The sequence below is a fragment of the Penaeus monodon genome, chromosome 42 (assembly GCF_015228065.2).
Source record: "Penaeus monodon isolate SGIC_2016 chromosome 42, NSTDA_Pmon_1, whole genome shotgun sequence".
Lineage (NCBI taxonomy): Eukaryota > Metazoa > Arthropoda > Malacostraca > Decapoda > Penaeidae > Penaeus > Penaeus monodon.
Window position 1 is genome coordinate 14,595,821 of NC_051427.1, and position 18,660 is coordinate 14,614,480.

General features: G+C 36.6%; 1 protein-coding gene across 1 annotated transcript in view; it reads left to right on the top strand.

Annotated features, from left to right (window-relative positions):
* The window catches only part of LOC119599286 (S-adenosylmethionine decarboxylase proenzyme-like), a 30,692-nt gene extending 25,461 nt beyond the window's left edge, over positions 1-5,231 (top strand). Inside the window, exons 4-9 of the mRNA XM_037949018.1 lie at positions 853-955; positions 1,140-1,260; positions 1,569-1,689; positions 2,799-2,897; positions 3,191-3,346; positions 3,538-5,231. Coding sequence (XP_037804946.1) covers positions 853-955; positions 1,140-1,260; positions 1,569-1,689; positions 2,799-2,897; positions 3,191-3,346; positions 3,538-3,678 — 741 coding nt within the window. The 3' untranslated portion in view covers positions 3,679-5,231. The remainder of the gene's footprint in view (positions 1-852; positions 956-1,139; positions 1,261-1,568; positions 1,690-2,798; positions 2,898-3,190; positions 3,347-3,537) is intronic.
* Positions 5,232-18,660: the final 13,429 nt, after the last annotated feature.

Here is an 18,660-nt window from a genome sequence, read left to right on the forward strand (position 1 = left end):
TATGTAACATACAAACACTGTCTGTTGTATATTGCATATTGTGGTCTTCTTTATTAACTTTATAGTAAGTAATCCATAACCCTTATTCTTGTGGCATTCACTACTGATCACTGGTAAAATATGAATCCTGTGCACTATAAAATCTCGGGGTTAAAACTAGGCCATAAAAATATGTTGATTCCTATTGCTGTAGGTTGAGCTGGGTGAGTGGCAATCCCACTGCAGCCTGACCCCCAGGGGTGAAATTTGTGGCTGGCCGTTTTGAGCCATAGAGGTCAATACAGCGTGTGGCACGGTCCCGCGCTCCCCTGGGGGGGGCAACAGGCTCCCGGGGCTGAAATCTGGCAGAAGTGCAGGCAATGCTCGGTGCACCGTGCATCATGCTGGATGTAAAGCTTTCTGGCGGGCTGCACATGCTTGGAGGAAATATTGTCGGTTGCTGTTAAACTGTAAGATAAAGATAAAACTACTTTGATTTGGCAAAATTGAAGTTTTCTTTCTTCAGTCATTTGCTTTTCCAACTGCCATTTTCACATTCCGACATTTAAAGTAGAATGTTATTAGGATGCCATCCAAATTAAGATATTTAATTCATATGTGAAGGTATTCTAATGCATCTCCAGGCCTGTGTGATAGCGCTAGTATCCCGATGCTACAACTCTGTGAGGGGACCAGTACAGAATGGCTTGTGGACCTTGTTCTGAAAGCCAAAGGATCATATTGTGATCGTTTCAAAGGCAGAACAAGGTTCACAGTCTTGTTCTGGGTTGGGGATCAGCACCTTCCCTTGTTGTAAGCATCAAAATGGATTGGCTGATTCTGACTCGTGACCTTTTTTTTGCTCCTGAACAGGACCTCTACTATACCCGTAAGAATTTCAAGAGGCCAGAACTTCAGGTGTCTCCTCATCGTACATTTGAGGAGGAGGTGTCCATCCTGGATCAGATGTACCCAGGTATGAGGGAGTGCCCTTTGGAAACAGTCTACATATTTGTGGTTTAATAAAAGAAAATGGTAGATTTTTTTTACATGCATTTCTAAGTCAGAAGAATTAGGTTTTATCTTTTTTTCATAAATAGCATTCACTATTAGTCTTTATGATATAGAGTGACAATATTAATTTCAATTTCTTGTTGCAGGGGGTCGAGCTTACTGCATGGGTAGTGTCAACCGCCCTGACTGCTGGTACTTGTACACTGTGTCACCAGGACGTTCTCGCTATCATCCCAATGCTGCTCGTCAGAATCTTCCTCATAATAGGTCTGTAGAAGGCTTTTTGACAGATTTTCATGTCTGTAGAAATTTCAAAGCTGTTTGACTTCTGTTATAACTCAATGAAATTCATGTCTGGATGTAAAACTTAATCATACTAAGTCAACAATCTTTTTATGTAAAGATGAATGAGTTTGAGATGCAGAGTTGACCTTTACTATTTGATAAAGCACATACATTAAGCTAATCAGTATAATTGTATGTTATTGGTAGTGATAGAGGTGATTCTCCTGTTTCATTATATATTAGCTGCAGATCGTATGTTTACTTATTTATCTTCCACATGTTCACTATAGGCTGGGGAAAGCACACCGTGAACCGGATCAGACACTAGAGGTGCTGATGATGAACTTGGACCCAGAAAAAATGAAATGGTTTTATAAAGAAGTTTGTCCTACAGCAGCTGAGGCCACAAAGGTAAAACAGATTTAGATCCTATATATCCACATTCTAATGTACCATAGCAATTAACCCATTGCCGATGGGTGGCATGTACGCACATGCTATGGCATGGCAGGACTATCTGCCGGGGGCATGTATGTATATGCCATGGTGTATGTATGGACATACCATGAGTTTTTTTTTTGTTACAATCATGGCAATATATTACTTTTCTGCCACTGAAAGTGTGATTAAGTTGTTTTTAACACTTTCTCATTTTTACTATGCAAAAAAAAAAAAAAAAAAAAAAAAAAAAAAAAAAAATTGCAACAAACCGACGATTTCAACTCCATGATGCCACACACTGCTTATTTTATTCAGACTATAGACTGAATAATGATCAACTGTAGAGTCTATATAACAACAAAAATACCCTTCAGTCTCGATTTATCAGGAAGTATGGCAAGTAGAGACTTTAGAAAATAATGAAAACTGAAAATACAACATATCTTCGTATTATTATGAAGAAACGGCAAGGGATGCTGGTATTTGGCATGAGTGGTGGCGCATGCTAGGGCGACGATTTAAGCCCCTGGCAGCGAGGCCCGGGCCACTATGAATACTACCTGTCGGGAAAGGGTTAAAACTAAAGACATGGACTGACTTCTATATATGCAGCTCTCATATCTATTCAGATTTTTCAAGCAAGCTTCAAATAGGCAAAAATATCAATGTGATAGTGTGAAGGTCACCCTATCTTGGTAATGGCAGTTTTGCTGAGTTCTTCACAAAACGTAATAGTAAAACCCATTTGCCACCTTCTTGGAAATAGCCAGTGTTAATGTCTGTAGCACCCAAATTGGAAACTGTTGTATGCATACAGTTATATGGAAGTCAGTCCTGGGTCTTTAGGCTAATATTACCTTGTTTGATTATAAAAAGTAAAAGTAAATTAAGCAAAGGTTCTTTTAGATTTTTTTTTTTTTTTCCTTAAACAAGTATTGATTTTTACTTCGTTATCTCACAGAGTTGAGTTTTCACTTTCAAAACCTCTTGCAACATAGTAATACATCCTGAATTTTTTGTAGAGTTCTGTGGTACATGCAATATTATTGGTGTATTTTTAAAAGTAAGTTTCTTTTCAGAAATCGGGCATTGATCGTCTCATCCCAGATGTTATGATTGATGACTTTCAATTTGATCCATGTGGATATTCCATGAATGGACTGATGCGCAGTGTGCCGGTGGGTCCTACCATTCTGTATCATATGTAGACTAAATTATAGGTGTGATGATTATATTAGTTTTGGAAGAATATTCCTAGTGCAAAATTGACAGTATTGCATAGAAAAATTTATTTGGTAAAATTCTTGACAGTATGATAATAGAAGACTATAATTAATGGATATTGTCTGCCTTAACTTCTAAGATTATAAAGAACATCAAAAAATTCGTTAAAAGTCACCCAATCTGCTTGAGTAGGCTTAACCGTAACTTTATGATTACATTTTTCCTTTGTATTCTCCCACTCACACAGGGTGGATACATGACTATCCACATTACACCAGAGCCTGAGTTCTCATATGTGTCCTTTGAGACTAACATCCCACAGAAATCATACAAGGATCTCATTTCTCGTGTTGTGTCTACATTTGGACCCCAGCAATTTGTCCTCACATTTTTCAAGAGTCTTGTAAGTAAAGGCTGTTAATATAGTTATCTCTGATCGTGTTTGTATTGTTAGTTATTCCTGTTTTTCTTCTGTTTTTAGTTCTTGGTTTTGTTTTTGATGAAGTTTTTAAAAATATATATTTTACCACTTAATATAATTAAGGTGCAGTCTATTTCTTTGCTTAATATAATATGATAATGTACCATTTACAGGAGAACGGTGCAAGCATTGGTGTTGAGGAGGATAACTACAGTGTCCCACAATACTCAGACTATGATGTTGATGATGTGCAGATCTGTCGTCTCCAGGGATATGACCTGACTTATGCTCTCTACAACAGGTTCCCAAGTTAGGGAATCGTCCCCCAAGTAGAGCAGCTTGGGATCCCCTTGACAGTGGTCAATATTGTAAGCCACGGTACTGCTCACCTGGCTAAGGAAGATGGACTAATGGTAAATGTGGGAACTAGGAATTTTACTGGTTTCATTGGTCATGCGAAAGTGGAAAAGACACATGGTGTATTCAAGTTTATCAGATTGTCAAGGGGATGCCAACTGCTCCGATTCTTATTTTGCATTCTAATTATTGGGACTGTTTTCCCTACAGTAGATAGAATAGCAGTAGGAAAAGGATTGGTTCGATATTCCAAGAACAATCTTATTAATGCATGTACCCAATTTGGGCAGTTATCTTTAACAAACTTCTGCATTCTCTCCATCGTGAATCCGAGTCTCTTGTTTTTAAATTTAGACATTAACTTCTACTCCTGTCACATTCTTGTGTTGAGATCATTTCGTCACTTAGGAGAGGACTTTCTCTGGTGGCGAGATGCGTATTCCTGAGATGGCTATAACGCAGAAATGAATGTGACCAGAGGATAAACTGCTTCTGTGGCAGACAAAGCCACCCTCAGCTCCTTGAGGTGATTGTTACACCATGCTAGACTGGACGTAGCAGATGTAACTGAAAGATCCCCCAGTTGTTGAAGGGTGAGAGGCAAGAAGAGTCGAGACCCTTGGCACAGCAAGGTCAGTCATGATATAAAAATGACGCAGGTTGACCAAGGGCTTTGCAGAAGGAAATGAAAATATGGCTGGTGGAAATTGGGTGTTTGGTGATCAGATTGTTGTTAATGCTTGTCAGTAGAGTGGTTACAAAGTCAGCTTTCATAGGTCTGATGTTAGCTGTATAATTATTGACAAGCGGAACTGGTCACAAATAATTTTTATATGTGTTTTTCTTTTTTAATTGTGAATTACGAAATTTGATGTAAATGCTTAAGAGATTAAGGGAAGGATTTTTCTTTACTTCACTTCATTTTATACTAAACTACTAATACTGCTCCAAGAAGAAAATAACTAAAGTAAATAAAAAAAAAAAAAAAAATACAAAACAGTTCTCATCAACTATACAGATTTTTTTCTTCTAACTAAGACGAACTCCTCCTCCTCCTCAAATCATCATCTATTTAGCTTTCAGAGCAAAGGGACAGAGCGCAGAATACAAGAGAGGAGCAAATAGGTACGAGGAATGGGGTCTAGTCTTGGACAGTATAGAGTCTAGTTCTGAAATTTTCATAAGTAGTTATCTTGTGAGCCAGATTGGAAGTTTTGTTTTATGTATGCACGTTCACAAAAGCAGTGAGTAGGAGATGGAAACCAACAAAAGATGAGCATTACAACAGCTCATAGAATGCAGAGTCAAGATATTGCTTGCACACAACAGAAATTCCAGTCTGGGTGCTGGGGACACCTTAACACTGGCTTCTTCCAAAAAAGTGACAATCGGGTTTTACTGTTACTTTGCATGAAGAGCTCAGCAAACTACCATTACCAGCCTACAGAAGATATGTCATAAGAGCACTTTAATGAAATGCTTTAAAAAAACACACACAAAAAAAAAAAAACATCCAGAACTACACAAAATAACTATAATATAGTATTTAGAAAATCACAAGAAACCAAGAAATTTTCTTTGTATGCACAAAAGTCCATTTATACTAAAATTACCATATATTGGATAATATTCCCCTAATTGATGACCCTAAACATGTATAGTGATTGGTTATTTCAGCTGCATAAAAACAGATGTGTTGTACTGTGTAATCCAGTCTCTCAATCTCTTGTGTTACATCTAGAGGATAAATTTTCAATATTGTTTTTGCGTGTGTTATGTGGATTCTTTTGAAGCAGATATTGGATATTGTACTTATTTTAAAAGTTTGAGTTCATGAACAGTTGATTCAAGTATTGTGCATTTTTTCTCACTTAAATTGATATACTTTTGTAACAGGATATATGAAAGATAAGAACTGTGTTTATTCAAAGCATATGCCAAAAAGGTAAGAATCTCATTATTTCTTGCTATTTTTCTTTGTCATTTACTGATAGATAAAAGGCTGGTAAAATAAATTAAACTGAAACTCTACTGGAGAACATTACAATAAGCTCATAAATCTTTTAAGATGGATATTAAGATTAAAAGACCAGTAACATTTATCATTGGTAATAATAGCAGTGTGAGATTTGATCCGAGATATACAAAGACAAAATTACTTTAAAATGTATTTTGTTTAGATGGATTGAAAAGAATAGCCCAAATATGAATGAAATATTTGATCTTTAACAAATTTTATTGTAATCTTAATATTAAAAGAGTTCAATATGTATTTAGTTATTAATGCATATACCAGTACACATGTTTATGTTTATGAAATTTGAAACATGTTGCAAAAGAATGAAGAGTAAATATATTATGCATTGTAACGTGTGTGTTTATATATATATATATATATATATATATATATATATATGATGATATATTATTATATATATTATATATTAGTTGTGTGTGTGTGTGTGTGTGTGTGTGTGTGTGTGTGTGTGTGTGTGTGTGTGTGTGTGTGTTTGTGTGTTGTGTTGTGTTGTGTGTGTGTGTGTGTTGTATGTATGTAGATATGTATGTACGAATGTACATATGAATGTATATATGAATGTATATTGTATGTATGTATGTGTATGATATATATATATATATATATATATATATATATATATATATAATATATATTAATATATTATATATTATATGTATATATATAAATAATATATTTGTATATATGTGTATATTTATATATATATATATATATAATTATATATATATATATATATATATATATATATATATATATATATATATATATATAGTATATATATATCTCATTGCATGGAAATAGTATTAGCCATTTCCAAATAAAAAACTGTTTTGAAAAATAAAAAAATAATGTTGGTTGTGTAATTTGTAAGTCTTGTGTGTTTAAAACCTTACAAATTTTTTTTCCAAAAAAAAAAATTAGAATGAAAGGAAAAATTTGTAATAAATTTCCTAGAATGATATGGGGCAAATTTTTATCCCAAGTATACGAAAAAAAATTTTTTAAAACCCCATATTAAAAAATTTTGGGCAGAAAAATGTCTTTTTAATATAACCGGGGGTTAAAAGGAAGTTTAAATATATTCATCCCTATTTAATTCAGAGGGGGGTTTTTTAAGTTTGCCCCATGAAAAAAAGATTTTTTTGGTATAAACCCAAAAAGATTGCAAAATGACTGTAAATTTTTTTTTACTTGTAATCCCACCTTTTTTTTGGAAACTATACATAATAGTTTATACAGATAATAAAAAAGTACAGAGAATTTTTGAAGTTTTCTTGTTTTTCCTTTTTCCCAGAATTTGAAAAAAATCTGACAATAATATAAGCAAAATGGGCACAATATTTTTTCTTTTTCAGTTGTATTTTTTCCCATTAAATATACAAAAGGAAAATTGGGAGATTGATGTGAGGATTAGCACTTCTAAAGCCCCAAAATATAATTTCAAAAAGGGACATTTTCAGTTCTTAAAATGCTATTTTTCCCAATCAGTGGGCATACTTACAGGGTGGCAAAAATTTTCACTCCCTCAAATTTGGGTGTGTATATATTTTATATATAAAAATATTATATATATATATTATATATATTTTATTTTTATATATAATTTTATACATATTATATAAAATTTTATAAATATATATATATATATATATATGATATATAAAAATTTAAAAAGGGCACCTCTAAATGTCAAGTACACAAACATTTTTTTTTATACAACGGGAAAAAAATTTATAAGCTTAAACCCTTTGGTAGGTAAATAAACTTGATAATAATTTTCCCTGCTGTAGGTAACTCAACATTTCTGATATAAAAAATGGAAATTTTCACTTTGCACCCCCATGAATAACTTTTTTTTTTTTTTTTTGGGGGGGGGGGGCAAAAGGGGGGTAAAAGGAAAGGGGAGGCGAAAAAAAAGGGGTGGGGGGGTTAGGGGGGGGAGGGGGGGGGAACAGGGTGGAGATGATAAGTGGCAAGAAATTTGGGCTTTACGGTCATTCCACATTTAAATCACCATCCCCAAACCAAACACCTTTAAATTTTTGAAACAAAATGGTTACCAAAAAGCAATTTTGGTATATGGGTTTTTTACTGGGGTTCTACTTGTTTTTTGGGGTTCTAAACCCTTTCCCTTTTCTCTCTCCCCTCTCTCCCCCCTCTCCCCTCTTTTCCCCCCTTCCCCTCCCCTCCCCTCCCCTCTCTCTCTTTTCCTTCTCCCTCCTTTCCTCTCCCCTCCCCTCTTTTAAATAATAAAAGATTATTTTATTATTATATATTATAATATATATATATATTTTTTGTACATATATATAAAAATTATAATATAATACTATAAATAAAAATTTTATTTTTATTAAAAACCAAATATATAAAATATATAAAAATAATATTTTTTATATTAATATATATGTACATATATTTTATATATATACATATATCCATAAAATACAATAAAATATATATATATATATCATATATTTTTATTATAAAATTATAATAAAATATATATATATATTTTATATTACACACACAACAAAACACATCCCACATACTTTATACAATAATATACAAAACACTTTACACATAAAAATTCCCAAAATACACAAAAACTTACACACCACCACACACAACACACACCCACACACACACACACACACACCCATAATGTTTTATATTAAAATAATATATATATATATATATAAATAAAATTTTATATATATATACATTAAATACACACACATATATATATACTATATATAAAAATATATATATAAATGCATAATCCATAATAAAATATTTATAATATATTTATAATAAATAAAATATATATATATAAATTAATAATTATATATAAAAAATATTTTATAATATATATATATTTTAATATAAAATTATATATATATATAATTTTAAACCCCATACCCACACACATTTTTTATACATATATACATATTCAACAAAAAATTTTAAAATATATATAATAAAATAATTATATTATATAAAATTTTTATATACATGCATTATAATGAAATTTTATATATATATATATATATATATATATATATAGTATATATATATTTTATATATATATATATAATAAAATATATTATATATAGGGAGATAAATAGGTGGTTACTATATGTTGTGTTTTTTGTTCTTTTTAAAAATTTATTTTAATTTTTTAAAAATAACTACTATGGAAAGGGTGAATTTTTTTAATTTCGTTTTTTTCTTTCATGCGAAACAACACACGCACCCCGGCACGCGCACACACAAACGCACGCACGCACGAACGCACGCACGCACGCACGCCCCCCGCCCCGCACGCACGCACGCCCCACACACCACACCCCAAAACACACACCCCACACCCACACACACCACACCACACACACCCACACACACACACACAAATTTATATATATATATATATATATTATAAAAAATACACAAACACCACACACCCCAACACACACCCCACATATAAAATTTTAAAATATATAAAATATATCTATATTTTATATATATATAATATATATATATATGTATATTTTATTTATATATATATATATTTTAAAATATATATAATATATATTATATTATATATATATATATATAAGGGAGATACATAGATGTCTGTGTGTGCCCCAACCCCACACACAGCAAAAACCCCAATTTTTAATATATATATATTATATATAAAATATATCTATTATATATAAAAATTTTAATACATATATATATATATTTATATATATATATAAAATATAACACAAAAATCCATATACATAACCTACCATCCCCTAAAACATACCAATACATAATACAACATCAACAACATACATATTATATATATATATATATATATAAATATATATATATATAATATTTTATATATATAAAACCCTTTCATGAGAGGCAAAAATGGGAATTTTACTCTGAAATTTTACCCAAAAAAAATAACCATATATTACTCCCCTTTTTTAAATTAAAAGAAAAGTAATGGAAAATTAAAAGCAATTAAAAAATTAACGCATGCAAACACACAAAATAGGGCACATCAAAGTTAAAAAAATCCTACAAATAAAATTTAAGAACAAAGAAAAACCCTTCGAAAAGGTAACGGATTTAACGGTGGGGGTTTTAATCTATCTTCACATAAGCCCAATATATTTCCCAAAATTTTTGTGGGGCCGCCCGTGTGCGTGTGCGTGGCGTGGCGTGTGTGTGTATTTTTTTAATGTGTATGTGTAGTGTATGTGTATGTTTTATTTTGTATGTGTATGTGTATGGGTAGTGTTTTTTGTATGTGTGTGTGTGTGTGTGTGTGTGGGGTGTTTGTGTGTGTTTGTGTGTGTGTGTGTGTGGGGTTTTGCGTGGCGTGCGTGCGTGCTTTCCGTCCCGTGCGCGCGCGGTTTTCCCGGGTGGTGTTGTAGGCCCATAAAATTTGAACAAACAATTAAAAAAATTCCCCCTCCATTTTATATGTTGGGCCAAAAAAAAGGAAAAAAAAAAACCTTTTAAAAAAAAAAAAGAAAAAAACAAAGAAAAGGGAAAAACACAAAAAACCCAATAAAAAAAAGGGAAATGCGAGAGAACAGGGGTTACGCCCGTCAAGCCCAAAAAACAATTGACCCCCTGTGATAACCTAGAAATTTGCTGGGTATGGGTAAACGGCTTTTAAACACGGGGCCCACGAGGGCAAGAGCTTACAGCCGGGTTGATCACATTCTGTACGGGTTTAAACTTTATTGGGTTTAACAGGATGGCCCTGTGGCCCTCCCAAGGCCAACCCCTCTTGGGGCGGGGTTTTGGGATACCCACACGGCAGCCTAAAGATTTACGGTGAGCATTTTGTGCATTTTGAAAACCCGGGCATATTATAAAATTTTTTTTATTCTAATCAAACCCGATGTTTTTCTAACCACTTTCGTATTTTTTTTGCGGATTTTTAATGTTATAGGATGGAAGTTTTTGTTAAAATACCTTTGCTTTTCATAGGGCCCCTTTTGAAATGCTGGATTGCTAGTTTGGGATTTTAAATTTCGAACGAAGCCCAATCCGCGCTTTTGGCATGTTTGTTTTTTTCCCTTTCCCCCCCCCCTTTACGAGTTTACTTTTAGCGTCAAAAAAACGTAGTGATTTATATACGCCTTTGTGGGCCCCGGGAATGGCCCCCAGTTTGGATGTTACTTTTCTCCAAATTTTATGTAAGCACGTAAAAATATCCCCGCTATTGGCAGGAAGAACCCCTTCATTTGGGGGTTTCCCTCAAAAGGGGTATTCAAAGGGGAAAAAACCCCGCAACTTCTCCCATTTTTATTTGGTGCATTCCTTATTAAACGAAAAAAATTAAAAAACTAAACCCTCCAATACAATTTTAATTAATGCGGGTGAAAACCCCAAGTTACTATTCTATTGGGGGTTTAAAATATTACCAGGGGCCGACGCGAGATGGGGGAAAAAGGCATTTCCTTTTTTGGAATATAAGAAATAGGGTATACCAGGTATTTTCCCTCCACCTCGTATTTACCACGAAATGACGAAAAAAAACCCGCTGCATATTCCTCGCACAATCAGTTTTTAAGGTGGGTTTTTCTTTAATTTTGGCACGAATTTTAATAATAAATAAAGGTTTTTACGGGGTGGGGGCCCCTTGTTGGGGAAAAAAATCAAGGTGGGGTGGGGTTATTTTTGGGGAGTTTGGGTTCGGCAAGATACTTTTTTTTGGGGGTTTTCCCGTCTCTAGGGGTCGGGGGCTCTGGGTAACATTAACCTTTTTAAGTGTTGTGTCGATTCCGGGGGCGTTTTAAAGTAAAAATACAGGCTATGTAGAAAGGGAAATTTAAATTTTGTTTGTCAGTTTGGGAATGTCTTGTGTAATTAAAAACCCCAGGGGGCCAGGGGAAATTTGTCCCCCTTGCACAAAATACAACAGTCAGGGAGCAGGGGCCCCCGGCTAGGGAATAGAACGTTTGTGTATAAATCCATGGTTAAGGCTTTGATTGGTTTTTTTTGGTTGGGGGCGGTTTTTAAGATTTTTCACGGGTTTTGGATTTTGTGAAAACCCCTAAAATAGGGTTTTTAAAATGATTTACCATCCTGGCTATCGGGTCGGGGAATCGTGATTGGATTTGCATATATTCCACATGGGACGCATTTTGGGCTACTGTAATTGTACACGGTAAAAAAACAAATCCTACCCATACCAAAATGTATTTACGTTTATGTGTTTTTTCCCCTGTTTTTCTTAGTTTTTTTGTTTACGGCTGTTTTTCACGGTAAACCCGGGGGTATAGTGCGAGTATTTTTCTTCAAGGGATGTGAAAGGGAAAAGAAATTTTTCAGTTCTTTTACCTCGTGTTAGCTGGTTTTGACAGGGTGTAACACTGGCATTCCATATATTTGGGGTTAAGCTTTGCTTTGGTTTTTTTTGGGAGGGCTAACCCCTAGGGGGGGGAAAGTTACCGAGAGTGAAGCATGAGATAGAGAAAAAAGGACATTGCAATCTTTTGAGCATAAAAAATTAAAAGTAGGAAGCAATATAGGTAAATCTGCAGCGGCCCTTTTATTAGCCGGGAAATGACAAAAATAGGCCCCGCAGAACACCGCTCTGAGGCTAAGTCCCCCTCCATTTTTTCCTTGCGAGGAAACCCAAAAAAAATTTTACCGGAAATCATTAATGCGATATGCAAGGTCCTTGTAAATTGGGTTTCGCCTTGTTAAAAACGATTTTGTAAATACCAGCGGCCGTTTTTTCCAATTTCAATATTTTTAAAGGATTCTTTTTAATTTTTAACATCTTTTTTGTGTTTTGGTAATTATACACCTGTTTTATTTCAATTTTTTCCCTTGTGCGCCTGCGCGCTTCCACCGGGAAAATTTGCAGGCAATGACATTTCGCCAGAAAAAAGCCGGGGAGTAATGTTTTTTTTCCCGCGCTGCGTCGTTTTCCCAAATAATTTTGAAAGCCATATTTTGGAATTTTTCAGGACAAATAGACATTGTCCCCCATCACAACCTCCCTTTTTAACCCATAAGTGCCCCAAATGGGGAAAAAGTGATTTAAAAAACCAAACAAATTGGGGGCCATAACGGAAACCCAAAAAATTCGGTTTTTCGGGGGATATAAAGGATGTGGTTTTTTCCCCCGGGGGGGCCAGGGGGCGTACCCCCCGGCTAGGCGTATTTTTTTTGAAAAAAATTAAACCCAGGGGGTCCAGGGGGGAGAGCCCCTGGGTAAAGGAAAAATATATATTCGTAGTGTAAAATCCCACAGGGTTAACGTTTGGTTGTTTTTTGGTTTGGGGCATTTTTCCCATTTCCCCCAGGGGATGTGGTTTTTGAAAACCCCCTAGGTTTTTTACCGAAAGGGCGGGTTTTTTTTCCCCGTAGTTTTTTTTTTTTAAACAAAATTTGGCCGTGGTCCCGTAGAGTTTTTAATTGCCGATTTTTACCGTTTTTTTTTGCTTGTTTTCACGTTTTGTCGGACAAAGTTTTTTTCGGTTTTAGAAAAATCGATTTTTTTAAGTTTCATAAAACACTTTCCCCCGATTTCTGCAGCTTCCTGTTTGGGGATCCAGTGCTATCTAATTTTCCCCCCCCCTTTTAAACCCCCCCCTTCCCCCGCATCCCCCCAAAATCGTTGGTTAGGGAAAAATATAAAAAAAACCCCTTTTGGAACTTAGTCTCCCGGGGGGGGCGTTTTTCTCTTTGGGAACTTTACCTTTTAAATTTTGAATAAATTTTGGAAATACTTAAAATTGAAAAAAAAAAAAAAAATAGTAATAAAGCACTGACCAAATTTTTAAACACTTAAAAAGGTTCCCTTTACCCCCTTTTCCCACTTTTTTCCTACTTTTGTCTTCCCGGAAAGGTTTTTAAAGGGTAAAGCAGATTTTTTCCATACTGATTTTATCCCCCGTTTTTTTATCCTTAGGTAACCCTTAAAAACCCAAAATTTTTTTCGGTTTTTCTTTTTAAACAATAACACGTGTGTTTTATTTGGGTATAAAGGCCGCCATTTAAATTTGAAATTTGTGTCAAAAAGCAAAAAGAAACAGACGAATACGATGTGCTACAACGCCATCTATACCCTGAGCAGCCCAAAAAAAAATTTTTGTGTTTAATAGCGATTTGCCAATTACTATTATAAAAGCCCTATTTTTGAGCCCCTTTCCCATCTCCTTTAGTATGGAGACTTTGATGTAAGCGAGACTTTGGGGGGGGTCAAAGAAGGGGGTTTTTAGCTTTTTGGGTTTTTTGTTGAGGGTAAAGTGGGTTTCCCCCCCCCCCAGGAGGGCCTTGTTCCCGGGGGGGAGGGCAAGGGGGGTTTGGGGCCCCGTGTGGCTTTGGGCCTTTCTGCCCTGCCCTTTTCTCCCCGCCTTACGACCTTGGGCCTTTTAGGGGGTTGGGTTTCCCCTTTTAGGGCGGATTTTATCCCCGTGCGAAAAGAGAGCCAACGACATCTGCGGCCTGCCCCAAGAAGGGGAGTGCTTGGACGGGTTCCCCTTTCATGTATTGACCTTTAATTTGGCCTTTCAAAAAAAAATATTTAAAAATTTATTAATATAAGAAAAAACCGAACCAAAAAAATTTAAAATCGAAGGGAATCATTTTTCCTTGGGTAAATAAAATGTATTAACTGTGGGACGTGAGGACCAAAAAACGCCCAAAATAATATTTAAATTGGGGGCTTGATTAGGCAGATGAAAAGGGGTGTGAGGTAAGGGTGTATTACTTAGGTTTTATCTCAGTGTGGGTATAGTATAGTTAAGTGTGGGATTTGTTGAGTGGGTGTACTTTGGGAATTTTTAAAAAAAAAGGCAACTTTTATGCAAAGTATGGGTGGGTTAGGGGGGGCCCAAAATTTACTCTGGGATAATAGGTACGTACTTTTTTAAAAAGGGCGAGGAAATGTTGGTGGTGTAGGTAGAACTGCGACCCTTTAAACGTGTGCTGACAAGGGTTTTTCGAAGACTTGGCGAGGTAGGCAAGCCGGGGGCTTGGCGAGTTTTGGTGGCTTACAAAAGGGGAGGATTAAAATCTTTAGCGACTTTGTCAAAAAAAGGGGAGCCCCAAAAGGGGTGAGTGAAAGAGGGACTAAGTAGTAGGAAGACATGTTGCGGGTGGGGCATCGAAAAGGACTTGGAAACGTGGTTTGGGGGATTTAAAGAGAGGAGGCAATTCGGGCCGAAGTAGCCCCCTGTCGGTAGATAGCCTGGTCGGCAACAAGCGTCGGCGACAAAACCCGGGCCCGGTTTTGCGTAGCCCTGCAGAGCAGTCGGCGAAAAATTTGGGGGTTTTTGAGGCCGTGGGAAAAACCCCTTTCCATTCCCGGAAAGTAGTGAAGAGGATGGCCCTTTGGGGGGGGTCAAAAAAAGGGTTCTTAGATTTCTGGTTTTAAATTTTCGGGGTAGATTTTTTACCCCCCCCCCCCAAGGGCCCTCGTGGCCCCCGATGGGGAAAGAAATGGTGGAGCTGGGGGCCCCGTGTGGCTTGGCCTGTCTGCCGTGGCCCTTTTCCCCCCTGCCTTTCAGACGTGTCCCTTTTTTTGCCCGGTTTCCCCCCCGGGGGCGGATGTTTAAACCCTGTGCGAAAAGGGAAAGCCAGGCCCACGCTGCAAACCGCCCAAAAGGGGAAGGGGGAGCTGCTTGGACGGGGATGTGAAGTGCGTCATTGGGCTTTTCCCAAGTAAATTTTACAAACAGGGCCCTTTATTTCGGTACAGGGGGCCCGGCAGAATACCTTGTGACAAACTTTAAAACCCTTTCAAAGGGGCAAAAGGATTTACCAGGTTTCCCGAGCTATAAGGAGGGTGATTACTAATGGTAATTCCACCCCCACCTGGGGTGGACACTTTTCCTTTGATCAGTGCATTGTTCAGTTCCCACTCAGTGATACCAGCAAAGTATTGAGGGGTCGGTATCAATACATCCAATCTCAAGGGCAAATTTATGTGCAATTTGAGATTGACTAAAGTAATCCTCAATATTAAGGAGCATATCTGCGTATGCAAGATGACTATGGAACAGCAGGCTTAGTCGGTTTGCCTGAAAGTAGATTTTTCCCAGAACTCAGACATTATTGTTAATGCTTTGTAGTAACTGTTTAGTGTTCATTTCTGAAAGGAATTTTTAATTCCCATAGGTTTTTGTTAGCCTTAAACTGAACAAGGGCAGGAGTATAGTCTTGCTTGTAAATATCAAAAGGCTCCTGAACTCGCTTGCTCGTTCCCTTCATAGTGTAGGGTCACCAACCCGGTTAGGTTTTGCGCGTTGTGAGCAGGTCCTAAGATTTTTTTTGGACAGATGTGGGTGTTGTAGTAATGCGACTACTTTCGTTCTGTCCATGAGGAATTTATCAACACTCGGTAGTGTGTAATCGTTATACCAGTCATAGATACGTGGTTTAAATTGGTGCCCAAGGCAAGAAGGGATAGAACATTTTAAACTTGATTTTGTTGATTGACTATGATCAACAGTGTATCAAAGTGGTCATTGATTAGCTCTGTTGCAAGCATGCTTCTGATGTTTTCATGCCCAAGATCCCTTCCTATTACGTAATCTAGCCTGCCCCCCGCCACGTGAGTTTCCTTGTCAAATATACGGTCATAGATCTATTCACTATGTCGAACTATTTGCCACTTTAATTACATGGGTAAAGTTACTGAGAGCGACGCACCGAGATAGAGAAAAATGGACACTGTCATCTTGTAGAGCATAAAAATTAGTAGGAAGCAACAAAGGTAAATATGCAGCGGCCTTATATTTACCGGGAAATGACAAATAGGCCCTGCATATCACCGCTCTGAGACTGTCCCCATCCATGTTTCCCTTGCGAGGACCAAAACAAATGTGGCGCATAACTCTTTACTGCGATCTACCAAGTAGTCCATGTATTACTACGTGCTTGTGAGAAAGATTTTGTAATTACCATATCCTTGTGTGCATGCATGTTTTGCTACCGGGAGATTTGACAGGCCGTGCAATGCCATTACGTGAACAAGGTTTTATTTAGTGCTGCGTCGATTCTGGGCAATTTTTAAAGCCATATTGTGGAGCTACAGGACAAAGATTAGTCTATCACAGCCTGACATTTGAACCCATGAAGTGCCCCAAATGGCGAAAAAGAAACTAGAAACCAAGCAATTGTGACCATAGACGAAGTGAAGAAACGTGTGGTGTTTTGCTATATAAAGGTATGTGGTTTTACCCTGGGGGGGCCTAGCCCCCAGGCTAGGCGTATACAATACCACGGGGGTCCAGCGGGTGTAGCCCCCTGGCTAGGGAATATACAGATCGTAGTGTATAAATTCCACAGGGTTAAGGTTGGATTGGTTTATTGGTTAGGATGCATTGTACGATTATAAGTTGTTTATTTACCACCCTGGCTATCTGCTCAGGCGTGGGCAATAATGATTAGTTTTACATATCTGACACTGTACAGTAGTCTGTAACTACTCTAATTGGACTAGGTAAAATAGAAATATAAATACATCATACAAATTATTACTTTCATATGCTTTTGCCACTGTTTGAATGACTGTTATTTGCTTACGGTGGTTATTACATAGTAAATTTAGGGTATAGTAAGAGTATATCTTCCAATGTATCAGATGAAATGAAATATTCACAAAGTTCTTTATACCTCATGTTAGGTGGTCTGAAAAGCTGTATCACATGACATTCCGAAATATAGTGCTCAAGTATTCGTTTTTCTTTGTTACAATCTACATCTAGATTCATCTTCACTTCCTGCACCGTGCAGTTGCCAGTACATTCTGTAACCTAAACATATTCTGCCAATAACCACATCAGTCTGGTTTGACTTCGGTGCCACCCATAGGAAGGCTTGCCATCTCACTACTGATGGTAGTGCCTTATGGTACAGCTTTCAGGCCTATGAGTGTTGATCAGATCTACTAGTTCTTCCTTATGAGAACTTTTCAATATATGTGCAAACCTAGCAAGAGGCATCCCAAGATCTATGTTCACAGTATCCAATTTGTCTACGAAGTCGTGCTTGCGTATGCCAACATGAGATGGTATCCATACAAATTGAATGTTGAAATTATGCTCTGTTGCATAGGTTACGTTACACTTAATGCAACTCGATTTCCTCATCGCCACCAGCTTTGAAAGAATTTAGCGTCCGAAGAGCACTTTGAGTTGCAGAAAACTACTCCAGAGCCCCTAGACATTAAGATTTCCGTTGCGAGGAGTGTACCTGCCAGCTCCGTTTGTGTAGTGCTGGTCCAGTTTTGTATTCTCATTAACTTGATGTATACAGCGCAAGCACAACCAACTTTGTATCCAGACTGTACGAATCCGTCGGCGTAACACTCGTATGCACCATCACCCATAGATTGTGTGTTCCTTTACCATTGCTAGCGTAATTTGTTTCAACAGTTATGCACCTTTTTTTTTTTTTTTTTTGTGGTAGACATGTAAGGTGCATGATCAATGTTGAATTCTTCCATGGTGGAATGGATCGACCTTTTGGTATTTTACTAATTGGAACATTGAGTTTTATGTTCATGGAGATTTTGTGTATCAGAGGGCGCGCTTGTGTCTGATTTGTCACGTCTACTTGCGTGATTTTATGTTGCAGTTGTTTTTGGAAATCTGAGATATATGAGGGTTCCCTTAGAGCTTTGACCCCAAATATGGTGGAAATAAATATTATTCTATCAGAAATGGATGGTAAGTTTAATTCTGATCTCATGTTTACTATCCTTGCTGTTCTCGGGTCGCCGAGGATAATCCTCATAGCTTCATTTTGCACGACCTCCAAACTACCTATTTCTGATTTCTTACACTGCAACAAGTCCAGTGCATGGTAGTCTACAACTGACCAGTCTCTCTTCTTTAGAGAGGACCAGGTCTGCATCATTTACGTT